General features: G+C 39.0%; 2 protein-coding genes and 1 pseudogene across 4 annotated transcripts in view; 2 read left to right on the top strand and 1 right to left on the bottom strand.

The window, feature by feature from the left end:
* MCM6 (minichromosome maintenance complex component 6) overlaps positions 1 to 24,125 on the top strand; it is a 49,471-nt gene extending 25,346 nt beyond the window's left edge. The window contains exons 14-17 of one of the 2 annotated variants that reach the window (XR_005218911.1): positions 16,299 to 16,434; positions 17,022 to 17,177; positions 19,581 to 19,748; positions 20,556 to 20,687. Coding sequence is in view for 1 of the 2 variants with exons in the window: in XM_037850228.1 (XP_037706156.1) it covers positions 16,299 to 16,434; positions 17,022 to 17,177; positions 20,556 to 20,695; positions 23,612 to 23,728 (549 nt within the window). In the remaining variant the exon portion in view is untranslated. Of the gene's footprint in view, positions 1 to 16,298; positions 16,435 to 17,021; positions 17,178 to 19,580; positions 19,749 to 20,555; positions 20,696 to 23,611 lie in introns of those variants that run through there. The other variant, XM_037850228.1, reaches the window with a different exon arrangement.
* On the bottom strand, positions 6,764 to 7,596 carry LOC119544470 (annotated as a pseudogene).
* A 1,769-nt stretch (positions 24,126 to 25,894) lies between the features above and the next one.
* LCT (lactase) overlaps positions 25,895 to 26,941 on the top strand; it is a 53,986-nt gene continuing 52,939 nt past the window's right edge. For both annotated transcript variants that reach the window (XM_037850157.1, XM_037850158.1), the window contains exon 1: positions 25,895 to 26,534. In XM_037850157.1, the coding sequence (XP_037706085.1) occupies positions 25,895 to 26,534 (640 nt within the window). The remainder of the gene's footprint in view (positions 26,535 to 26,941) is intronic.

Below are 26,941 nucleotides of genomic sequence, written 5' to 3'. Positions count from 1 at the left end.
TTTCATATAAGTGAGATCATAAAATATTTGTTTTTCTTTTATCTGGCATATTCATATCCTCTTTGGAGAAATGTCTGTTGAGGTCCCTTTGCCCATTTATTAATTGGGTTGTCATCTTTTTGTTGATGAGTTGTAGGTGTTCTTTATATATTCTGGAGATTAAACCCCGTATCAGATATATGATTTGCAACTATTTTCTCCCATCCTGTAGGCTCTTTTCACTTTTTTGTTAATGTCCTTTGATGCACTCAAAGATTTTAATTTTGATGACGTTCCATTTATCAGTTTTTTCTTTGGTTGTTCAGGCTTTTGTCTCATTTTAAAGACTCCATTGCCAAATCCAAGGTCATGAAGATTTCCTCCTATATTTTCTTCTAAGAATTTTATAGTTTTAGCTCTTCTATTTAGGCACTTGATCCTTTTTGAGTTAGCTTTTGTATTTGATGAGGCAGGGGGTTCAACATTTTTTGCATGTGGAAATCCTGTTTTCCCAGCACTGTTGGTTGAAGAGTCTGTTCTTTTCCTATTGAATGGGCTTGGCACCTTTGTCAAAAATTTTTAAAAAATAACCTTGATTTTTAATCATTTTATTTCGTACCCACAAATTGCTTTTGCTTTTATCGTTGCAATACAATGTTTAATAATAGTGATGACATTGGGTATCCTTGTTTGTTCCTGACTGGCTTTGTGGCTAAGATGAGGTATATTTTTATCAAAAGAAAGTATACCTTTGTTATTCCTATCTTAAGTGCTTTTATCAAGAAGCACTATAGATTCATCATGATCTTTTTCTCCTTAGATCAATTAATATGAAAAATTATATTAATAGACTTCCTATTATTAAATCATCCTTTTATTCCTGGAATAAGTTCCACTTAGTCTTTTAATGGCTCTGGCTTCTATTTGCCTTTTTTTTTTTTTTAATTTTTGAATTTTTGAAACAGTAGTCATGGATGAAATTGGTCCTGGGTGTTTTTTGTTTGTTCTGTTTTTGCAGCCTTTGTTTTGGTACCAGGGTATATTGCTTCATAGAAATAATTCTCTCTCTTCTTGGGTTGGTTTTGGTAAGTTATATTTTCCTAGAAAATTTCCATGTCTAAGAGTTAAGGGAGTTCATTAATATATAGTTAGACGTGTTTTTGTTTGTTTTAATTTTATTACCTTGTGATTAGAAAATACTACATTTCTAAATTTAGATTTTGTTTTTTGGAATTTATGGATGCTTTCTTTGTAACCTAATGTTGATTTTCATAAATGTTCCACGGGCACATTAAAGGAAGACATGTTCTCTATTTTCTGTGCACATGGTTTTATCTGTGTGTGTGTGTGTGTGTGTGTGTGTGTGTACATATAAGTCAAATATGCTTATGTATCTATCATTTGATTATGTGTCCATCATTTGATTTATCATTTTTGACTCCCATCTATTACAGATGAGGCAATCAGCAAATGTATTAGTTGTTTCTTTATCATCGGGGCATATAACATTAACAATGTGTCTTAGTTTTCTAGGTCGGCTATAACAAAGTACTACAAACTGGGTGGCTTAAAAAAAAAAATGTATTACCTCAATTCTGTAGGCTAGAAGTTCAAAATCAAAGTGTAGCAGGGCCATGCTTCTACTGAAGTCTGTAGAGAAGAATCTGTTCCATGCCTCTTTCCTGGCTTCTGGCGGTGACTGGCCAGCAGTCCACGGTGTTCTCTGCCACACTCATCCGAATTGTTCTCCTCTCTGTCTGTCTCCAATTTTCCTATTGTTATAAAGACACCAATCATTTTGGATTAGACCTACCATAATACTTTGGCCTTTTTTAACCAACAACATCTTCAAAAGTCTACCTCCAAATAGGGTCACATTCATGGGATTAGGATTAGGACTTCAACATATCTTTTTGAGGGTCACAATTCAGTCCATAATACCTTGAATTTTTTTTTAATTGTTTAAAGGAGTTTTATTCACATACCATACAATCCATCCAATGTATACATTCAGTGGCTCTCCATATAATCAAAGTTGTGTTTTCATCACCACCATCAATTTTAGAACATTTTCATTGCTCCAAAAAGAAAAACCCCATACCCCTAATACCTCCCCTATTGGTCACACTTAGCATTGGTGTGATACTTTTGTTATAATTGATGGAAGAATATCATAATAATACTGTTAATTATACTCCATAGTTTGCATTGGGTGTGTTTTTTCCATATACCGCTATATTATTAACACCTTGTAATAGCGGCATATATTTGTTCTAGTTCATGGAAGAGCATTCTTATATTTGTACTATTAACCACCTTCGTCATCCACAACAGAGTTTGCCATGTTGAGTTCCATGTTGCATTCTGTAGCTTTCCTTCTAGTGACATACATGACCTTAAATTTCTCTTTTCAACTACAAATCACACGCATAATTCAGTTAATTACACTCACAATAATAGACTACCATCACCTCTATCTATTTCTAAACATTTACAATCAACCTTGTTAAAAATTCTGCACAAATTAAGCATCAGCTCTCCGTTCTTTACTCTTATTCTATCATCTGGTAACATATATTCTAGATAATAACTCTCAGTTTGCCTGTTATATTTAGTTCATATTAGTGAAATCAGACAATATCTGTCCTTTTGTGTCTAGCTTATTTCACTCAACATAATGTTCTTAAGGTTCATCCACATTGTTGCATGCATCAGGACTTCATTTTTCCTTACAGCTGAATAATATTCCATTGTATGTAAGTACCACATTTTGTTTGCCTGTTAATCAATTGATGGACACTTGGGTTGCTTCCATCTTTTAGCAGTTGTAAATAATGCCTCTGAACATCGTTGTGCAAATGTCTGTTTGCATCCCTGCTTTCAGTTCTGAGCATATACCTAGTAGTGGAATTGCTGGATCAAGTGGCAGTTCTTATACTTAGCTTCCTGAGGACCCGCCAAACTGTCTTCCACACCAACTGTACCATTTTACATTCCTTCCAGCAGTGAGTGAGTATTCCTATTTCTCCACATCCTCTCCAACACTTATAGTATTTTGTTTGTTTAATAGTGGCCATTCTATCATTGTGATTTTGATTTACATCTCCCTAGTAGCTAGTGATGTTGAGCATCTTTTAATGTTTTTTTTTTTTTTTAATTTTTTTATTGAGATTGTTCACATACCATACAATTATCCAAAGATCCAAAGTGTACAATCAGGTGCCCCCAGTACCCTCATACAGCTGTGCATCCATCACCACACTTAATTTTTGTTCAATTTTTAGAGACTTTTCATTACTCCAGACGAGAAATAAAGCAAAAGACGAAGAGGGAAAAAAAAGGAAACTCAAATCCTCCCATATCCCTAACCAACCCCCCTCCATTGTTGACTCATAGTATTGGTGTGTAGTACATTTGTTACTGTTTGTGAAAGAACATTGAAATACTACTAACTGTAGTATATAGTTTGAAATAGGTATATATTTTTTCCCTATATGCCTCTCTATTATTAATTTGTTGTATTATACATTTGTTCTGGTTCATGGAAGAGATTTCTAATATTTGTACAGTTAATCACAGACATTGTCCACCATAGTATTCAATTTTATACATTCCCATCTTTTGACCTCCCGCTTTCCTTCTGTTTACATATATAACTCTGAGCTTCCCCTTTCCACCTCATCCACGCACCATTCAGCACTGTTATTCTCACATTTTGCTACTGACACTTCTGTTCATCTCCAGACATTTAAGTTCATCTTAGTTGAACATTCTGCTCTTACTAAGCAACTGCTCCCTGTTCTTTAGCCTTGTACTATATCTTGGTACCTTTTATTTCATGTCTGTGAGTTTACATATTATAATTAGTTCCTATCTGTGAGACCCTGCAATATTTGTCCTTATGTGTCTGGCTTATTTCACTCAGTATATTGCCCTCAAGTTTTCGTCATCAACCCATTTTTTTTTTTTTTTTTTTAAGATGGTTTTGTTCACATGCCATACATTCCATCCTAAGTAAACAATTGATGGTACCCTGTATAGTCATATATTTATGTGTTTACCACCTTCACCACTATCTATATAAGGGCATCTACATTTCTTCCACAAAGCAGGAAGAAGAATCAAGGAGGGTAGAGAGACAAAAGAAAAAGAAAAAAGAAAGAGGAAAAAAAAATGACAGGAAGCAGCAAAAGGAAAGATAACCTTAAATCAAAGTAGAATAAAGAGTCAGCAACACCACCAATGTCAAGTGTCTCACACGCCTCCCCTATCCCCCCCCCATCTGCATTTACCTTGGTATATTGCCTTTGTTACATTAAAGGGAGCTTAATACAATGATTCTGTTAGTTACAATCTCTAGCTTATGTTGGTTGCATCCCTCCCTCAATGCCTCCCCATTTTTAACACCTTGCAAGGTTGACATTTGCTTATTCTCCCTCGTGAAAGAACCTATTTGTACATTTTAATCACAATTGTTGAACACTCTAGATTTCACCGAGTTACACAGTCCCAGTCTTTATCTTTCCTCCTTTCTTCTGGTGTCTCACATGTTCCTAACCTTCCTCTCAACCATATTCATAGTTATCTTTGTTCAGTGTACTTACATTGCTGTGCTACCATCTCCCAAAATTGTGTTCCATACTCACTGCTGTCTTCTCCTATCAGTCTGTAGTCCTCCCTTTAGTATTTCCTCTAGGGCAGGTGTCTTGTTCACAGAGTCTTTCATTGTCTGTTTGTCGGGAAATATTTTGAGCTCTCCCTCATATTTGAAGGACATTTTCGCTGGATATAGGATTCTTGGTTGGCGGTTTTTCTCTTTCAGTATCTTAAATACATCACACCACTTCCTTCTTGCCTCCATGGTTTCTGCTGAGAGATCTGCACATAGTCTTATTAAGTTTCCTTTATATGTGATGGATTGCTTTTCTCTTGCTGCTTTCAGGATTCTCTTTGTCTTTGACTTTTGATAATCTGATTATTAAGTGTCTTGGCGTAGGCCTATTCAGATCTGTTCTGTTTGGAGTACTCTGTGCTCTTTGGATCTGTAATTTTATGTCTTTCATAAGAGATGGGGAATTTTCATTGATTATTTCCTCTATTATTGCTTCTTCCCCTTTTCCCTTCCCTTCTTCTGGGACACCAGTGATACATATATTCTTGTATTTCCATTTGTCCTTAAGTTCCTGGAGACGTTGCTCATATTTTTTCATTCTTTTCTCCATCTGCTCCTTTGCGTGTAGGCTTTCAGGTGTTTTATTCTCTAGTTCCTGAGTGTTTTCTTCTGCCTCTTGAGATCTGCTGTTGTATGTTTCCATTGTGTCTTTTGTCTTGTGTTGTGCCTTTCATTTCCATAGATTGTGCTAGTTGTTTTTTTGAACTTTCGATTTCTGCCTTATGTACGCCTAGTGTTTTCATAAACACTGCCTTTATCGCTCTTGCCATATCTTCTCTGAACTTTTTGAATTGATTTAGCATTAGTTTGAATTCCTGTATCTCAGCTGAAGTGTAAGTTTGTTCCTTTGACTGGGCCATAACTTTGTTTTTCTTAGTGTAGGTTGTAGTTTTCTGTTGTCTAGGCATCTGACCTCCTAGGCCACCCCAGTCAGGTTTTCTCAGATGAGAACAGGCTCAGGTCACAGAAGGAGGAAATATTCAATATCTGGTTTCCCTGATGGTTTTTCTTAGAGGACTGACACACCTGTGCTTTTCTGCCCGACAGGTGTGCCTGTCAGCCTGTTGTGGGCTGGTGTAAAGGGGTGTGGCCTGTGGCTCTCCTCCCCCAGGCTCTGGGGTCTGTTTCCCAGTGTAAGGAAGATAGATGAGCTGGGCCCCTCCCTTTCCTCTTGGGAAGCTATGCCTCCTCCAGAGAGGTCATTTGCATATAAATAGATTCTTTGTTTCTCTGATCTTGCTGGTTTGAGTGCTGTGATTGTAAAATGGCTGAGGCTTGACTGCAAAGCACACGGGCTGAAAATGGCTGAGGCTTCTCCACTGAGTCACCCAGGTTGCCTCAGAGAGAATGGGATAGGAAGCTCCCAGATTTACCTGTCAGCCAGAGATAGCAGCCAATCCTTGGGGCTCCCTGTCCTGAGACAGATAAGTCCCCTGACACTCCCAAGGTCAGTCATCATCAAAAGCCTCTGTCTGCTTGTTGGGTATTTGCTGTCTGTATTAAGCAGTTAACATTAAAACCCCAGTTGGAGCTGGGCTGAGAGAGTGCTGCTCTCTAGCACCGGGAGGCTTCTGTGAGGGAGGGGCTCTCGGCTCTCAGTGCGGGTCCACAGGTTTCCTTACAGATTTTATGCTGCGATTTCAGGCATTTCTCCCAATCAGGTTGGTGTGTGATGAGTGGACAGTCAACGTTTGTCTCCCTGCAGTTGTTCCAGGTTATTTGCTAGTTTTTTGGTCATTTATGAATTGTTCCAGGGGGACTGGCAGTCTTCCACTCCTCTCTGTGCCGCCATCTTTGTTGTCCATCTTAATGTTCTTTTTAACCATTTGTTTAACCCCCTTAGAAAAATGTCTATTCAAGTCTTTTGCCCATTTTTTTAATTGGGTTGCTTGCTTCTGCATCATTCTGTTTATCAGATACTTGAGGAATTTTAGTTACTGCTGAGGAGCAGTTAATACATGTTAAAATAATTGAGTTATGAAAATAATGTTACAAGTAAGGTTTGGCATAGTAGCATTCTAGCATTCTTCAGTCATACACAAATGTTAACCCCAGGACCTTCATTCTTCATCCATCTCCTGTATCTCTTCCACCTAGGGTCATTTCCACTATTTAAGAAGTTTCTTTCTGATGATTTTCTAGACTATCAAACTGAGTCTTTGACACCTTTATAGATTAACATATAATATACAGTCTCCTCCTCATATTCTTTGCTTTTGATGTTAAAATTATAGACCCATCAACTATATAATCTACAGACTGAGCACAGGTGAAATGGAGCTAAGATAATTTGAAACAGGAGAAGATGACGAATTTGGGATTTTTGATAGCCTCTTTTTAATATCAGTTTTACTTTTTTATAATGTTCTTTATGATGTTCTCCTCCTTGTCATGTGTTTCGTCTTTGGACTTTTTGTTTCTGTCTTTTTCTGTGGCTTTTTTGAGCAGTCCGTGTTGCTTGGCGATTTCCATAGCTTGGAAATGGTATTTGGGCACTATGGGTAGCTGATTGCCTTATTGTAGCTATTCTACCAGCTTAAAAACTGAAATAGCACACACACTGGACAAAATCAGAACTTTCACATCCGCTTTCAGGGCTAAGTGTCTGCTGTGGTAATGGTAGTGATGGCTGTGGAACTCTTGAGGGTGATCCAGCATGTAGTCATAATCTGTTTGTGTTTCTTGAGTGACTTGTAGGCAGTCGTCATCAGCAGGAAGGCTTCCTTGGCTTTCTGAGGTGTCTGCCCAGAACCCTTGATGCCGGTCTTGAGCTGGTTGCGGTTGGTGTGGTAGCACTGGGTCAGCTCGCAGTAGGCCCACACAATCTCTGCCTTGTTCACCGAATGGCTTGCTCTGAGCACCTCATAGCAATTGTGTGTGCCACGATAGTGCCCTCCCTCAACAAGGGCCCCCGAGTGCCATGCCAGTAGTAGCCCCATCCTCATGGCACCACAATCCCAATTTCAGCCACTGCTCTGCCACCCCAGGGACTCACCCACTCTCTGTGGCACCCTGGCTTGGCTGCCCAGGCTCCCGTTTAGTATTTCTTGTAGGGGTGGTCTCTGGTTAACAAACTCCCTCAGCTTCTATTAATCTTTGGTTATTTTAAACTCTCCCTTATTTTTGAAGGGCATTTTGCCAGATAAAGGAGTCTTGGCTGGCAGTTTTTCTCTTTCATTACCTTAAATATATCATACTACTGCCTTCTCACTTCCATGGTTTCTGATGAAAAATCTGCACTTAGACTTATTGAGCATCCCTTATACGTGATGGATCGCTTTTGTCTTGCTTTCAGAATTCTTTCTTTATCTTTGGCAGTTGACAGTCTGATCAGTATGTGTCTTGGAGTTGGTCTTTTCAAATTTATTCTTTTGTAATGTGTTGCACTTCTTGGATGTATATATTTAGCTCTTTTGTACGAGTTGGAAAGTTTTCGGCCATTATTTCTTCAAATATTCTTTCTACCCTCTTTCCCTTCTCTTCTCTTGGGATACCCATGATGTGTATGTTTGTGCTCTTCATGCTGTCATTCAATTCCTTGAGACCCTGTTCAGTTTTTTCCATTTTTTTCTCAATCTGTTTTTCTGCTGGTTTGATTTTGGATGCCCTGTCTTCTAGCTTGATCATCCTTTCTTCTGCCTGTTCATATATGCTGTAGTGTGCCCTAGCATATTTATAATCTCATCTATTGTCTTTCATTCCCATAAGTTCTGTTATTTTTCTTTGCATGCTTTCATTCTTATGTTCACCCAGTGTCTTCTTAATATCCTTTGTCTCGTTAGATATATTTTCCTTCATCTCCTGAATTGATTTAGGAGATTTGTTTGAACATTTTTGATTAGTTCCAATTTCTGTATTTCCTGTGACTGTTTAATTTGTTCCTTTGACTGGGCCATATCTTCCTGTTGGTTAATATGGCTTGTAGTTTTTTACTGATAGCTGGACATCTGATTTTGCTTGATGAGATTATTCCAAAAGATTGATTTCTCTCATCTAGAATTTTGTTGTTGATTGCATTTTGTTAAGGCTTTTCTTTCACACTTTGTTTATTAGTATTTCCTAGCCAAAACAGGGCCAGGGACCCATGCTGGGGGCGCAGAACAATTCCAAAGGCTCCTTAGGAGAAGGTCAGCAAAGAAGCCCAAAAGCCTTTTTTTTTTCCCAGCTCCCCAAGGTTGTACTTTTCTGGCATGCCCAGCAGGTGATGCTCTTCAGCAACCTAAACCCAGCAACCCTAAGAAGGCAGGGTATTTTTAGCCTGACCCATTGGTCTAAGTTTGCCAGCCAGTCGGTGGGTTGGTACAGGGCCCTGTCCTCTGTTCTTGTGGAGGATTTCTTTGACCCTCACAGTCTGCAGCAGCCCACCAGGCAGGGACCGGGCAGACCCAAGCTGCTTGCCCTGAGGCTAGGAGGTAGCTACCAGGAGCCGGGCCAAGCAAGGTTTTCACAGTCTGTCACCGTAATTTCTGAGTCTCTTCATCCCGCTCTTCCCTGGATGCTGTGCAGTACTCTCCTGGTCTCCAGAACCCCAGAACAGTTGTTTCAGGCAGTTTCTGCCTATTCACTCACTTTTTTGGGAAGAGGAGAGAGCCCTGCAAATTCTTATTCCGCCATCTTCCCAGAAGTCTTCCACATTAATTCTGTTGCTCTAATCTCTACATTTGTTTAGTCTTAGTATTATAGCTAAATATATTCAGGGTTCAGTGGAGTTCATTTTGCCATTATTTCTTACATCATCTTCTACTTTATTGAAATTTGACTTCTCTTGAAGAATAGTTTATGGGAACAGTGTTCCCTGAGGTGATTTCCTTGTAGCCTTTACCTAAAAGACAGCCGGTTTGATCTAAAACCTTGAGTTCTACCTTCTTTCCTTGTGAGTTTTCTCCTGTGGTTTGGCATTTTTTATTGTTGCATTGGAGAAATCTCAGGCCAGATCTTGATTTTTAATTTTTCCCCTTAAGCAACTTGATCTTTTTGTTTGGCTAAAGTATTCTTCATTTTTACAAACCAGTTAGTTTACTAGGATATGTCTTGGTATTAACTCTTCTTAAAACCTGACATTTCTTGAAGGTAGTAATGTATAACAAACGGTGTTCTGCCAGTTGGCTGGAGCAGGATAGCAGCTACCTCTGTAGAATGGGCCTGGGCTCTTGTTTGCTCTATTCTTCACAACCCCTACCCTCACTGACATTGCAGCTGAGTATTAGTTACTAACTGTCATTTACCAGACCCTCTTCCTTCTTGAATGGTCCATGTTTACCTACCTGCTCTGCGGTAGCCTTGATGTAAGGTCTGCTCTAGTCAATCACAGACCTCACCCAACTCTGAACAAAGCTTTTTTCTCTGGAGAGAAGGACTTTGAAGATCCTTGAATAAGCATAAGAAGAAAAAGAACCTTGATTGATCAGACAGCTGCTATTTACCCAGAATTTTCACATACATTATCCATTTAACACTGTGAAATCAGTGGTATCAGTTCTGTTTCATAGATGTAAAAACTAAGTATCAAAGAAGTTAAATAGTCTTCTTGGCCTGAACTATAGAGAACTCCCAAAGTGGTCCTCCAAGTTATTTGCTGACTGGGTTGATAATCCCCCAGATAACCATGGTAGCTTCATGATGAAGATGTTATATTCTATATTCTAGATATTAACTCTTTGAGTTTAATATCAACAGCGTGAATCTCCAATTAACAGCATGGAGGAAGAACCCTCCACCATCCCTGCCTGTTGATCTGCAACACCCACCTTGGACTATTATTTAATACAGATATAAACTCCTTTTGTGTAACAAAAAAACCAGGTGCTCTACTGGTTCATCTGTTTTGTTTTGTTTTTTTTTTTCAATTTTATTTTGAAATACATTCAAACTTACAGAAACAGTTGCAAAAACAGTACAAACCCCATACGTAGAACTCCAGCATACCCCAACCCCCTCCCCCGATACCCCGATCCACCAACTTTAACACTGTGTCACACCGTTTCTTTCTTTCCCTCCCTCTCTCCCTTCCTCCCTATCATCCATCATCTATTGCTCTGTCCTCTGAATGTATGAGAGCTAGCTGCACACATCTTTGAACAAACAATAATTCACATATACCTTTCCCATGAACAAGAACATTCTTTTATGCAATCCCGTTAAGCGCAGCTAAGAAGTTCAAGAAATTCAACATTGATACAAAGCTTACATTCTATATTTCTTTTTCCTTATGTCTCAACTGTGTCCCTTTGAGCCTCCTCTCCTCCATCCTCCAATCCCATCCAGGCTCATCCTTGGCATTCAATTGTCATCTATTTAGACTGTCTTTTTTTTTTTCTTTCAATTGTGGAAACATATATACAGCCTAAATCTTCCCATTCCACTCCCTCCTTAGCATTCCATTAGTGGGATTAATCATCTTTAGAATGTTGTAATGCTCTTTCCCACCATCCATTACTAGAAATTTCCCTTCACCCCAAACAGAAACCCTACACTCATTTCTTAACTCCCCATTGCCCCTTCCCCCACTTCTCGGAACCCCTTCTTTACTTTTCATCTCTGTGGTTGGATTCTCTTGATACTTTCTTTGTGTTTACCGTGGGGCTTAAATTTAACCTCTTAAATCTATAACAATCTTGGTTTTCTTTGATACCAACTTAACTTCAATAGGACACACGAACTATGTTCCCATACTCGATCTTTCCCCCACTTTTATGGAGTTTTTGTCAAAAAATTACATATTTTACATTGAGTCCAAAACTACTGATTTATCATTACAGTTTATGTATTTTAGATCCTGTAGGAAGTAAATAGTGGAGTTACAAATCAAAAATACCGTAGTATTGATATTTATATTTACCATGTGATCTTTACTGGAAATCTTTATTTCTTCACATAGTTTCAGTCAATTGTTTAGTGTCCCTTCCTTTCAGCCTGCTCAGCTCCCTTTAGCCTTTCTTATAGGACTGATGTACTGGTGATGAAGTCCCTCAGCTTTTGATTATCCGGGAATGTTTTCATCTCCCCCTCATTTTTGCCCTCCACGTGCTTGTGAATTCTCCAAGTCTCTGATGGTTATTGACTTCTGTTTGTATTCCATTGTGGTCAGAGAATGTGCTTTGAACAAATTCAATTTTTTTTTTTTTTTTTTTTTTTTTTAATTTATTGAGGCTTGTTTTATGTCCCAGCATACGGTCCTTTCTGGAGAAAGATCTGTGATCGCTAGAGAAGAATGCGTGTCCCGGTGACCTGGGATGTAATGTTCTATATATGTCTGTTAAAATTCTCTATATCTCTCTCTCCTTTCTTTGTTTCTCTGTCGGTAGGGCTCCCTTTAGTATCTGAATAGGGCAGGTCTTTTATTAGCACAATCTCTCAGCCTTTGGGAAAAATTTAAGCTCTCCCTCAAATTTGAAGGAGAGTTTTGCTGGATAAAGTATTCTTGGTTGGAAATTTTTCTCTCAGAATTTTAAATATGTCATGCCACTGCCTTCTCGCCTCCATGGTGGCTGCTGAGTAGTCATTACTTAGTCTTATGTTGTTTCCTTTGTATGTGGTGAATTGCTTTTCTCTTGCTGCTGTCAGAACTTGCGCCTTCTCTTCAGTATTTGATAGTCTGATCAGAATATGTCTTAGAGTGGGTTTATTTGGGTTTATTCTGTTTGGAGTTCGCTGGGCATTTATGCTTTGTGTATTTATATTGTGTAGAAGGTTTGGGAAGTTTTCCCCAACAATTTCTTTGAATACTCTTTCTAGACCTTTACCCTTCTCTTCCCCTTCTGGGACACCAATGATTCTTATGTACGAACATTTTGTTTTATCTATCATATCCCTGAGATCCATTTAGATTTTTTTTTCGATTTTTTTCCCCATTCTTTCTTTTGTTCTTTCATTTTCCATTCTGTGATCCTCGAGGAGGCTGAGTTGTCGTTCAGCTTCCTCTAATCTTGTATTATGAGTATCCAGAGTCTTTCTAATTTGGCCAACAGTTTCTTTTATTTCCATAAGATCTTCTATTTTTTTATTTACTCTTGCAATTTCTTCTTTATGCTGTTCTAGGGTCTTCTTCATGTCCTTTATATCCTGTGCCATGCTCTTGTTGTCTGTCTTTAGTTCTTTGATTAATTGTGCCAAGTAATGTGTCTCTTCTGATCTTTTGATTTGGGTGTTTTGGTTTGGGTTCTCCATATCGTCTGGTTTTATCATATGCTTTAAGATTTTCTGTTGTTTTTGGCCTCTTGGCATTTGCTTTACTTGATCTCTAATTTGTCAGAACTACAGCTTGGTGGAGTACACTTTCTCTAACTAACCAGCAGATGGTGTCTGTGAGTCACCTATTCTCCTCAAGTCAGTTCTCCCCAACTTTGTCTTTGTGGTGTGTGGGGATCTGATTCTTGTGGAGTTCAATTGGTGCACTAAATTTGGGTGTGTTGTTGGTGCTGTCTGCCTTGAATGTGGGGCATGTGTCTGAGTGGTTAGGGAGGCAGGGCAGCTTTAATAATCAAACTTCCCAGGTGTTCGCAGAGATTTAAAGCTGTTGCAAAAGCCTAAGCCTTCATTTCAGTCTTGCCACAGATTGTCTCTGCCGCTGATCCACAAGTTCTTGGTATTGGCATAGGGTCCCTGGGATTTCTGAGCAGGTTCCCCTTCTCACGCGTGCTCTTCAGGACCTCTGCTGAGGGGAGGTTGTGCCACGTCACAAGTGCACGCTGGCCCGCTAGGGAAGCCGTGGGCCACCGGGCCGTGCAGGGGTGTTCCCAGCCTACTTTAAAGACGGTTGAATGGGGTGTGTTAATTTTCCCCTTTTCTCACAGCTCCGCCTTCCCAGCTCCAGGACAATTAGTTGTGGATGCACCAAAGGCCACTGTCCACGACTGATATTGTGGCGTGTGCGCGGTGCTGCGGGAAAGACTCCCTGACACATTGGGTTTCTTGGCACGGCTCTGGGCTGTGGATCTGGCCCCGGGCAGGAGTGTCCCCAGCCCACTGGGGAGATGGCTGCAAGGGATGCGGTTTCTTTCTCCTTTTGGCTCCCCTCTGCTCCCCTGGTCCTGAGACAATCAGCAGCAGGTGTGGGAAGGGCTATCCTCCATGCCAGACACTGAGGCCTTGGCCCAGCCCGCTCCTACCGTGCTTCACTGCACGGTTCTCCCATCATATCCGCAGCCACTCCCGGGTTTGTTTGTTTGTTTTTGAAAGAAGTAGTCCGTCTCCAAACGCCAACCCACCGTTTCCCCACACTGCAGTGCAGCTGCCGGAGTTTCAGCTGGCTCACTCACTCATTTCAGAATGCAGACTCCCGGTTTCACCAAATGCATGGTCCCTGTGGGTTTAGCAGACCTTGTCTGGCTGGTGCATCACTGGAACTGGTGTTCTGGGTCACTTTCTGTTTTTTATCTAGTATTTTTCACGGAGATGTTTTTTTGCCCTGTCTCACCTAGCCGTCATCTTAGGTTCTGCGGTTTATCTGTTGTTATAGAGCTCAGTTGGTTAATCAACTTGTAGATTTAGAGACTGTTGGTAATTTATGAAAAGCCTTAAAGCAATTTCCTGTTTCAAAAATTATAGAAATTTCATTTTTCATTCAAGTGAACTTTTGGTGAAGGAAAACATACAGAACTACATACAAATCACAAGTGTACAGCTCAGTTAATACACAGTGAGGATACCTGAATAGAACTAAATAAAACATTACCAGCACCCCAAGGCCCCTCCTTATACTTCCTTATGGTTATTCCTTTCCTCCTCTAACGATAACCATCATTCTGGCTTCTACCACGATCAGTTAGGGTTTGTTTGTTTATTTGTTTAATTATATTTTGAAGTACTTTCAAACTTACAGGACAGTTACAGAAATAATACAAACCCCATACAGAGAGCTCCAATGTACTCCTCCTTCTCCCCACAGATACCCAGATGCACCACTTTTATCATTTTGCCACGTTTGCCATACCTGTTTTCCATCTTATCAACCCAAAATTTCTGAATACTTGAGTGTAGATTGTATACACCATGCTCCTAGAACATTTAATACTGCCAGATATATTTCCTGAGAACAAGGATATTGACTTATGTAGCCACCTTAAGTGCAGTTGTCAAGTTCAAGATATTTAATATTGAGACTTAGCTTAAAGTGTGTATTTGAATTTTCTCTTAGATCCCAATAATGTCTCTTTGAGCCTTTTCTCCTCCCTTGGTCAGTTCCATTGAGGATCATGTATTGCACTTATTGTCATTTTCCCTTTAGTTGCTCGTTCCTTTTTTTTTAATTGTGGGAACATATATACAATATAAGCTTTCCCATATCAACCGCTCCCAAGAGTAACCTTCATCGGGATTAATCACATTCACAATATTGCAGTACTCTCACCACCTTCCATTACTAAAACTTTCCCATCTCCCTAAACAGAAACCTTACATCCATTATGCATTAACTTCCCATTTCTTCTACCATTCCTGGCAACCTGTACTCTGATTTCTGTCTCTGTGAATTTGCATTTAACAACCTAAGTCTATAATGGTCTCATTTGTTTTGATACCAACTTAATGTCAATAGTATACACAGACTATGTTCCTATATCCTTCCATCCCCCCACCTTTATGTAGTTCTTGGCACAAATTGCATGCTTATACAGTATAAGCCCAAAACCACCAATTTCTCATTACATTTTATGCATTTGCCTTTTAGATCCTGTAGGAAGTAAACAACAGAGTTACAAACCAAAACTGTAATAGTACTGACATTTATATTTATCCATGTTGTTACTTTCAACAGAGATCATTAGTTCTTTATGTGGCTTTGATCTGTTGTCTGTTGTCCTTTACTTTCAACCCTCATAATTCTTCTTTAGCATCTCCTTTAGAGCTGGTCTAGTGGTGATGAACTCTAAACTTTTGTTTATCTAGGAATGTCTTAATCTCTTTCAATTTTTGTTTTTTTGTTGAAAAGTTAAATATTTTATTATTTACAGATATAAAGAATGTAAGAATAGATATTGAGAATGGGTCAGGGTCAGGAAAATGCCTCCAGTAGTCAGTGATGATGAGCCCGGAGCCCCCAGTCTTCATAGTTCTGATCTGGCAGGTACCTGTGAATGATAATGAGGATCTTTGATGATGATGAGCAGGGGATCTGTCTCCCGCTCCAGCTCCACCATCACAGGGGCACACATTGCTGCCTGGAGGCCTCCGGTACCCAGCACACAGGTCTGCTTATACTTGGTCACGTGTGGTGTGACTGCTGGTCGCTTCCCAGAGGGGAGGATCTCAGTGTTCTCTGGCCCTCCTTCTTGGTATTCCCTGAGTCATGCAGCCATTCATCTTCCTCCATGTCATCAAAACATATATTTTCACATTTCTCTGGGGTGAATACCTAAGAGTGAAATTGTTGGGTTATAGGTTGTGTATCTGTTCAGTTTAATAAATATTGTCAAACCATTTTCTAAAGTAGCATTCCCACCAGCAGTAAGTGAGAGTTGTTCTCTATTCTTACCAACACTTGGCTTTGTCAGTCATTTTTACCACTCTGTTGACTGAGTGTATGATACTATCTTGTATTTTGCATGTGCATTTGAGTGAGTGAGAGAAATGATGGGAGTGAGGGAGAGACACTGGAGAAAATCTGGTGTATCAAGAAGACTAGCTTATTACATCATCTTGATTGGTTTAGGTCCAACCTAAACATGTGAAGGAAGCTTTCCGGTTACTGAATAAATCAATCATCCGTGTGGAAACACCTGATGTCAATCTAGATCAAGAGGAAGAGACCCAGATGGAGGTAGATGAAGGCCCAGGTGGTATTAATGGTGAGCTGTTTGTTTTTATGACTGTTCTGGAGTTAGAGACCAAAAAGTTCTCTTCAAATGTTCTTGGTAAAAGTATACTTATTGATGGTTATGGAGTCTGTGTAGCATAAGGGGGGAAATGGATATTAAATTGTATTAACTGTTTGCAAGTTAAAATACAAATGAATTGTTGACATAAAATAAATACATACATGAAAGAAAGTAGTGAAATGGTGATAAATGGTGGACTGTCCCCTGGCCTCTACTCTTTTTTGTAGTGTTATTTTGCTTTTGACTTACAAACATTTTCAGATACATTAGAACAATTAAATACTAGAATTTTCTATTTTGTACATAATACTGCAAATTCATTTTTGGAACTTGAAATCTTTGTATCTCCCATCCTTCACATTCCTTCCACATTAGTTTGGCTTTACTAGAAGCACTTACAAACTTACTTACAATTTACTTGTGACATTATAAATACTGTGTATTATATGCTCGTTTTGAAATCAGTATTAGAATATAAGTAGTATATATATATAAACATCGATGGGGGAATGTTGGAGGCACAAAAACAAGATTCAGATGGTTTATTTTTCACCTAGGTCATGCTGACAGTCCGACTCCTGTGAATGGAATCAATGGCCACAGTGAAGACATAAACCAAATTTCTGTTCCCAAAGCTTCCTTAAGACTGGGCTTCTCTGAGTACTGCCGAATCTCTAACCTCATTGTGCTTCACCTCAGGAGGATGGAAGAAGGTGAGACCATTACCTGTTCTGCTTCCATGATCAGTCACTTACGTAAGCTGTATTTGCATAAACCACTTCTTATTGCTAACTATTGTAATTGTTCAGTCTGAGGGGATTATAAACTGTTAGACAAGTTCATTTTAGCAAAGAAAATCTACAGATTATCAGCATACTTACTAACCTTGACCTTTTCCCACAATTACAGTGTGGATTTAGCCGTCATTTTTGTTTACATCTTAAACTAAATTAATAATATTTTTGAATTAAAAAAAAACAGGAAAAAAGTATGTAGTGCCCCCTTGAGGAGCCTACCCCACCTCAATGGTTGCTAACATGACCACAGACATAGGGAACTGGTGGTTTGATGGGTTGAGCCCTCTACCGTAGGTTTTACCCTTGGGAAGACGGTTGCTGCAAAGGAGAGGCTAGGCCTCCCTATAATTGTGCCTAAGAGCCTCCTCCCGAATGCCTCTTTGTTGCTCAGATGTGGCCCTCTCTCTCTAGCTAAGCCAACTTGAAAGGTGAAATCACTGCCCTCCCCCCTACATGGGATCAGACACCCAGGAGAGTGAATCTCCCTGGCAACGTGGAATATGACTCCTGGGGAGGAATGTAGACCTGGCATCGTGGGACGGAGAACATCTTCTTGACCAAAAGGGGGATGTGAAAGGAAATGAAATAAGCTTCAGTAGCAGAGAGATTCCAAAAGGAGCCGAGAGGTCACTCTGGTGGGCACTCTTATGCACAATTTAGACAACCCTTTTTAGGTTCTAAAGAATTGGGGTAGCTGGTGGTTGATACCTGAAACTATCAAACTACAACCCAGAACCCATGAATCTCGAAGACAATTGTATAAAAATGTAGCTTATGAGGAGTGACAATGGGATTGGGAAAACCATAAGGACCACACTCCACTTTGTCTAGTTTATGGATGGATGAGTAGAAAAATAGGGGAAGGAAACAAACAAACAAACAGACAAAGGTACCCAGTGTTCTTTTTTACTTCAATTGCTCTTTTTCACTTTAATTATTATTCTTATTATTTTTGTGTGTGTGCTAACGAAGGTGTCAGGGATTGATTTAGGTGATGAATGTACAACTATGTAATGGTACTGTGAACAATCAAATGTACGATTTGTTTTGTATGACTGCGTGGTATGTGACTATATCTCAATAAAATGAAGATTAAAAAAAATAATAATAATATTTTTGAAGTAGATTTTGAGATCCAATAACATAAAAAAGAACTTACTTTTTTTTTTTTTGACACCTTAGGTAAACTCTTTAAATTGAGCCAGACACTTTTTATTTAAACCTGATAGATAGAACAACTTTAGCATAATTATGGAAAAATAAAATATTTATTTCCCTTTTGACTAGCGAGCATTGAGTATGGCAAAGAAACTGATTTCTGACATTCATGCTAGGTGGACCAACATTACCCACAAACATTTTGAGCAAACTTGGTATTACTAAATATTGGATTGGAATTTACCTAAAGGGACATATTGAATGATTTTTCTTTTCTTTTACAAGTAATAACATACAAAATCCCTGGGAAATGGCAATATTTTAACATTTCATTTATTAAAGGAGATAGGTTGGCAATTCAAAGGAATTTTTTTTTAATTCATTTTATTGAGATACATTCACATACCATGCAGTCATACAAAACAAAGCGTACATTCAGTTGTTCACAGTACCATTACATAGTTGTGCATTCATCACCAAAATCAATCCTTGACACCTTCATTATCACACACACAAAAATAACAAGAATAAAAATTAAAGTGAAAAAGAGCAATTAAAGTAAAAAAGAACACTGGGTGCCTTCGTTTGTTTTCCTTCCCCCATTACAATTGTTGTTATAGATGTAAAATTACTACCCCTTACATGGATTTATTTAAAACAGATGGAAAAGGAATAAAATATTCATCTCTCCTTAGGTATTGTATGGTATCTGGACACTAGTACCACATGCTTGACCACACTATTTCAATTTTTATCAGCCTATGGTTAGCCTTAAAGCAGAGGGAAAATGATTAAATCAAGGACTATGAACTTAAATTCTGTTGATGGCTAACTATTGGGTAATTCTTATTTAAAAGTCCCAAGGATAACTCAGTATGCTGACTTCTGGGTGTATTCTATCTTCGTGGTGTCTGATCTGCTGTGGAGGAAGAGAACACTGGAGACTGTCTTAGCTTACTGAAGTTTTGAGCCCTGTAGTTTTTGCCCTTGTTCCCCTGGGGACTGTAGACTAGTGAGCAAAGAGGAGGCAACAAAGAGTCTACTAGGACAGAGTCAGGTTGTACCCTTTTCCCTTCTCACATAAAGAGATTTGGGGCAGTGGGATGGTGTGTGTCATATTCTTATATTCACATTGTGTTCCATTCTCTGTCCCTTGTGCAGCAATGTTTTAGACATGGTGAACCACTGATGGGCAAAAATATGATTAGCACCTAGACACTGTCTGCATTCAACAGATAAATTCTACTGTGTCTTCTTGTCCTTAAAAAAAGAGAAAGAAAAAAGATACTGTTGACCTGGCCAAGTGAGCTGTTAATTCTCAACCTTGAGGTACACAGCTCTTTTCTAGCACAGGGAACAGAGCTTTAAACCAAGAAGGTCACTTATCCAAGAGCATTTTGATAAACCACTGAAATTTTGATACAGCCGTAATAAAACTTTTCAAAGCCATCGTCACCAGTAAAGCTAGAATTTTTCTGCTTTGATTTTGCAGTATTGTCAGCAGTTTCTAGAATGAAGACTGTGTAAAGTTTTCTTTTATTGCACTTTATTTCTGTAACTGTCACACTATTATCTGAGTCCCAAGTTTTCTTGTTAAAGCTTTACCTTGGAATTTTGGGACGCAGAGAGTTAATTTGGTATTGGTAACCCTTGCTAGAATAAATTGTTAACTTTTTGAGTGAACATCCTTGAATTTTACTTCTCAATTGACCTAATTGCATAGTCTTCCCATTTCCAGAGGAAAAATAATGGGGTTTGTTTGTTTTTTTTTTGTTTTTTTTTTTTTTATTTGCATTGCTTTCCTAATTTATGCTTTCACTTGCTGTTGTGGTGAAATGTATGGAGATGAAAGAAAGGCTTTGAAATCTTAGTAGCTTTAAGAAATTTGCTTGTTATCTCTATTTCATTAGGTTTTCTCATCTTCAGGATAAAAATAAGGCATGCTTTAATACAAGTAATATGATAGGTTATTTCAGGCTTACGTTGGAACATTAGAAACCTTATTTCAGTAGAGATACTTTTTGCCAGTTGACGGTTATCTAATTTATACATTATCTTATGTATTCAGACTCCAAGGATAGTACAATTTGCTAGAGAAATAATTTAATCCTTTTAAAATGTATTTTTTTGTTGCAGAAGAGGATGAGTCTGCATTAAAGAGGAGTGAGCTTGTTAACTGGTACTTGAAGGAAATTGAGTCAGAAATAGACTCTGAAGAGGAACTTATAAATAAAAAGAGAATCATAGAGAAAGTCATTCATCGGCTCACACACTATGTATGTACAGAACTGCACTTGCTCAAATTTTAATGAGGGAGGGAATTCATGGCTTACATCTGCATAGGTTCCTTAGTGAACTGTTTCTTGAGGTTCATTTATTTTGAATCGTTGGGGTATCAGAATTACTGGTAAAACAGGAAGAATTAAGCACAAGTAAATGACATATTTCCTCTGCTAATATGAGCATAACTTAGGTTAAATCTGGGAAGGAGGGTGATGGGGTCTTGCTGTTTGGTTGTTTTTAACCTTTGGTTTCCACTCTACTCCTCATCAGCTACATATTCTCTTTGTAATAACTAAACCTTCAAGCATCTTCTGGCTTATTCCCTCTTCTTCACCAGTTATCTGCTCTTTGCTAGATAATTCCTGTCAGCATAAAAATTTATGGAGGATCTCAGTTCTGCCCCTCTATGGCCAATACCTCAATTCTGTATCTCCCCTTATAGCAGAATTCCTAAAAAGACTTGTCTGTACTTAAATGCTCCATTTCCCCTCCTCACACTCTTGTTAACTCTGTTACAAATCAGTTGATCCTACTCAGTACTTAACCTGTTGGCAGCATTTGTCAGTTGATCTCTCCTAGAAATACTTTCTTTACTCAGCTTCTGAGTTACCATGTTCTCTTGGATTTTTTTACTTTATAACTGGCTGTTCCTTCTTAGTCTCTTTTCCTGAATCTTTCTCTTCTCACTTCTTAAATGGAGTGTACTGTGTTCAGTCTTCAGACCTCTTTTCTCTTTACACTCATTACCTAAATGATCTTACTTGGTTTTATGAATTTAAACATGTCTGCTGATGACTCCCAAATTTGTATTCCCAGCCCTCAACTCTCTTCTAAACTCCAGAGGTATACAGCCAACTGCCTACTTGCAAACTAACAGGCATCTCACGATGTGAACATTAAGAAACAGTTGCCTCCCACCCCCACGCCTACCCATCCCGTTCTCATTTGCTCAGCTGCTATAGAATAAACACCTTGGAGTCATCCTCATTTTCTTGATTTCACTTTCCCCCTCATAATTCCCCCTCTTCAGCAGCAAGTCCTGTGAGCCCTGCCTTCAACGTGTGTGTTATTTTCCCTTCTCTATTTACTGCCTTCACCATTTCCACATAAGCCGCTGTGCCTGGACTCCTGGACTTCTGCAGGAGCCTCCAACTGTCCTCTTTTGTATTTGCTTCCTGTTTAATAGATCTTTTTAAAACATAAATCGTTGTACTGCCCTGATCCGTTACCTTCCATTACTTCCTTCACATTTAAAATGAAATCCAGGCTCCCTATAATGGCCTCCAGAACCCTACATAATCTAGCACCTTTCCACCTCTTTCTCATTATATCACTCTTCTCCTTCCCTGTTTCCCTAGACACAATAAGGATGAGGACTTTTGCACCTGCCTTTTGTCTCTTTTCTCAGATCCCTCCATGCTCCAGATATTTGTCTGCTCAAATGTTACCTCCTCACAGAGGCCCTTCTTGCCTAGCCTGTCTGAAATAGTGCCTGCTCTTTTGTCAACCCTTTAACCTGCTTTATTTTTCTTCATAGTGCTTGTCACTGCCTGGTGGTATATTCTTCATTTAGGTGTTCAGTTTGTCTCCCCATTAGAATGCAAGCTCCATGAGGGTAGGGACTTTGTTTTGTTAGCCATTGTATCCTAAGGACCTATAGTGGTCCCTGGCACATAGAGGGATCAAGTTGTTGTTGAATGATTGAACTTCCCTGCTCAAATGGCAGCAGTTCAACCATCAAGCCAGTTTACTCCACAGTGTTCACCATAGAAATATTGTAGACGTCACAAATCAGGATTGTGCCATCTGAAAACCTATTTACCTATGGGGGTATATCAGTGTATGATTACAGGAGTGTGTTCTTGGGGTAGGGAGGAAGAGAACAGATGCTTAGATAGGTATTTAATAAGTAATATGTTTGGAAGTAAAGCTTGATTGAGGTGGTACATGCTCAGAGTTGTCTTTCTAGGAATGGGAAACGTGCTTGTACCAAGCCAGCTCTTCCCTAGTGTTCTTTCAGATCAGTGGGAGATACATGGCCTATGCAAAAAATCCACCTTGAGACTGTGGAGCTCACTGTGAAGCTGATTGGTCTAAGTTTGGGATATATTTTTAAGTTTGGCCTACCACCTGCACTAGCTCGTCACAGAAGACCAGAGAGTTTATACTGAGCTGATTAGATGTGCTTTTGTGAAGACGATGTTACATAGAGGGAGTGCTTGAAAGTGTCCACCCCCTCTTAGTAGTATTTGTACTTATGCTGTATGGTTTTCTAACCTTAGGATCAAATCAGTATTTCTTTATTTGGGCTTGGCTAGGAGTCCTTATTTATAGATTTTAGACTGCACTGACCTATAGCTATATAGGAGGCTTGAAACTTATAATCAAGATTTTAAGCAAAATGTCATGTTCTGCTTTTTTTATTAGCTCAGGGTAAAAAAATTTCCAGATGAATTATCTTTAGATTTTACTTCAAACTGAATTAGAATTGGGTAGTTTATGAAAGAATTTGGTGGGTAGTAATTAAAAATTAACAAATAATATTGAGAGAAATTAAACAGACTTAAATATCAGAGGATTTTGTACAGTCTTAAAAATACAATTATTCCTGCCCTTTTCAAAGTTATATTTACAGCACTTGATATAATGTGCCAGAAAACCTTATTGAAGTCACAATGTTTATTGAGCTCATATATCTTAATCTTTCAGAAAGGGTTTATGGTATGAAAAGGTCAGCATCCAAATGGGAAGAAAGTTTTAGAAGAATATTGATAGTAATTTGAAGGTAGTTTTTTTGTAGGAGTTTCTTGAGTGAAATGAAAGAAAATGTCAGTAGCAAACATTCTTATGTATCTGGGCATTTTTATAATACTGTGAGAGTTCTGAGGGTAAATGTTTTTGTTTCACAGGATCATGTTCTCATTGAGCTCACCCAAGCTGGATTGAAAGGCTCCACAGATGGAAGTGAAAGCTATGGAGAAGATCCCTACTTGGTAGTTAACCCTAACTACTTACTTGAAGATTGAGATACTGAAAGGAACTGACCAGAGCTGAAAAACTGGGAAGTGGTAAACATCAGCAAGACTCTTCCTCTTGGCCTGGAGCCTGGAAGGAGCTCTGCTAGTGAGAGTAATGTTTCTGGGAGTGAGGCTGCAGGAAGATTTTTTTTTATAAACAAGAACCGAGTTGATGGTTCAGTTGTCACATTCCTTTCATATGCTTTTATACCAATACAGGCTTCAGCACTTAACCTTTAGTGTGCCTCTTCTCCAAATCACATTGGGACCCAATAATACGTAGTTTTGGTAGCTAAGACCTTTGTCTTCATGTGTAGAAAAAGGTCCATTCTTTTTGTGGTATGTTGTATCTTTTTTCAATTGGTAACTACTGCTCTATTTCAAAATAAAATGAATTGTTCTATGATTGTTGGTTTTGTTTCTACTCCGCTCTGATTATTACTTTGACCCTTTTTGTTTAATCTGGGGTGAGAGGACGGAAATATGGCATTGTGGTAAGTATGAAGGCTAAGAGGCCTTGGAGATGAATTTTCAAGGTTACTTCGAGTTTTTTGTTTTAGTTTTTAAGTGTTTTATAAAAACAAAAGGTTTGTTTGGCCCTTTTTCCCAATACTCTAATAGATTTTCTAACTTCTGTGCCCTAAGAGTAATTTCTCAGAAATGTTTTCCAAGTGCTTTTTTAAGAGAAATATGTCATTTTCTTTATTACAAGCTGTCCCCAAATTTTATGGCTCTCTTCCAGGGAAATTATTACCTTTTATGATGCTGAGAGTTCCTGAAGCTTACTATGATCAATGTGTTCATGATGTAGCAGTTTCTGCTAGTGCCGCTTTCAACAACAGATGGCATCCTGGGGCCCTGCAGGACTGTTAGAGAATGCGTTTGTATGTGATATGTGAGTTTACGTAACTTTTCACTTTCTTCTGGTTTGTATTAAAGATCATTTGAAAAACGATTTGGGGCTGGAAATGGATAGAGAGGTTACACAGCAGATGAAGGGTATAAACTGCTGTCAAACGCGTATTCTTCATTAGTAGAGTAGCCTAGGAGAGGCCTTGACATTGGGTTGGGGAAACCTGGGGATGCAGGATGTCAGCCTTACTGCAGAGGGGGTTGGGGCATGGCAGCGTAAGACAAATACCAGGTAGGGGTCACCTGGTAGGTCATTCAGTTACAGGCTAGAAGAAGGGCATTCCAGGGAAGATCCAGAAGATGGCAAGAGAGTCCTCTCCCAGTTTTATTAGGAAGAACATCTCCGGACACGACCCTGCGGGACAAGGAAAATGAAATGGGGAGGTCCTTTGAAAGGAAACAGTCCTGATAGAAATCTGAACTTTAATTTGATCAAATATTTACCCAAAGAAGAAATTTAAACCAAGGAAAAATAAGTTCCTTCAATTGCTAAATGTGTCCTTTCCTCCCAAATTTGTGAGAGTGGGGACTCCAGAGCAAGGTGAGGCCATTCCTGTAAGGTCTGGATAAGTGCTTTTATTTCTACACACCACACCCCTTCCATGTGGTACTCAGGGAGGTGAATTGGTTAACAGATGACGGAGCATGTATGAGATGTCTATGAAGAAAATTGGAAAATGGTATTCAGGAGTAAGTGGATAGACAGCATGTTCCTTACTGGGAATATAATACTGCAAGTTGTTAATTGCTTTATATATTTAATGCATTTCAACCAAATCTCAACAGATGTCTGTCAGTAACGGATATATAAATGGTGACACAGCTAGACTGGATACACAAATAAGGTAGACCTAACTGAAAGGAATCACATTGTTGAAAGTGGTTACCCTAAGGATAGGGGAGGGGGGAGAGGGAGTGGGTGAAGAGGATTTTGCAAGTTTTTCAACTTTTTATGATGTTCAATCTTTTACAAAATGTATTGGTTGTTTACTTATTTTTAAAGGGTAAAAAATTTTGGTTAGGCATTTTCTTTTATGTAAACATTTTAAATAGTTTATAGGAAAGAACAATGGAAAATTTGATGCTTTCATATTATCTCTTAATGTCTTTAAAGTACTAAATATTGCACTGGAGAACCATGTACTGATTTCATTATCATAGATAAGAAAGTTACATATTAAGTGTTAATAATCACTTATTTTACAACCTCAACCGTAGTTTAAAAAGTGGGGATTTCACATACCTCCTATCAGTTCCTTGAAAATGGACCTGGCTTGGAATTTTGTCTTCATTGTCCTCCTAAGTTTTTTGTGCTGGGGGTTAGACTGGGAATCAGATGGAAATTTCATTTCAGCAGCTGGTCCTCTAACCAATGACTTGCTGCACAAGCTGAGTGGTCCCCTGGGAAACCAGGATTCTAATTTTGTAGCAGGTGACAAGGTTATTTATGTTTGTCACCAGCCTCTGCCTGCTTCCCTGCCAGAATACTTCAGCAGTGTTCATGCCAGTAAGATCTCCCATTATAAAGTACTTCTGCCATGGGCACAACTTCTCCCTGCAGGAAGCTCCAAAAATCCAGACCAGGAAACTGTGCAGTGCTACCGAAGACTCCTGGAGGCCCTGTTGGCTGCACAGCTTCAGCCCCTGGTCGTTCTGCACCACCAAACCCTGCCTGCCAGCGCTGTCCAGGGAAGTGAAGTCTTTGCTGACCTCTTCGCTGATTATGCCACATTTGCCTTCTATTATTTTGGGGATCTTGTTGGCATCTGGTTCACTTTTAGTGACTTGGAGGAGGTGATTTCGGAACTTCCCCACCAGGAATCAAGAGCTTCACGTCTCCAGACCCTCAATAATGCCCACAGAAAAGCCTATAAGATTTACCATGAAAAATTTGCTTCTCAGGGTGAGTAAGCATGGACCATAGCTGCCAACCCACTGTAGTTTCCACCTCTCTTCCTCCATCCTCATCAGCCTCTTTTCCCCCTCACTGTCAATAGTCCTGTCATATCTAGACATTAGTGAGAAATTGATACTGTATTGAAGATTTCCTGATAAAGAAAGGAAAGGGTGGTTTGTATCACCGAGCATCTCCCTTGAAAACTAGCCCTTAGGCCTTTTTTCCAATCTGTCTGTGCAATCACCCTGTTATTTTTCTGCCCTTTTTCCCTTCAATTGTCCTGCCTCCCTGACTATTCTGAGGCCACAAGATTGCCTTCCTTCTCCCTATGCTTCCCCCTTATACAGAGCAATTCATGCATTCCGGCTGGAGCCTACATATTAGCAAGGGAGATAAATTCATAGATAAAGTGG

Source organism: Choloepus didactylus, chromosome 9, assembly GCF_015220235.1.
Source record: "Choloepus didactylus isolate mChoDid1 chromosome 9, mChoDid1.pri, whole genome shotgun sequence".
NCBI classification, from domain to species: Eukaryota; Metazoa; Chordata; class Mammalia; order Pilosa; family Megalonychidae; genus Choloepus; species Choloepus didactylus.
Note: the sequence above shows the minus strand (reverse complement) of the source record. Positions and strands in the feature narration are given on the sequence as shown.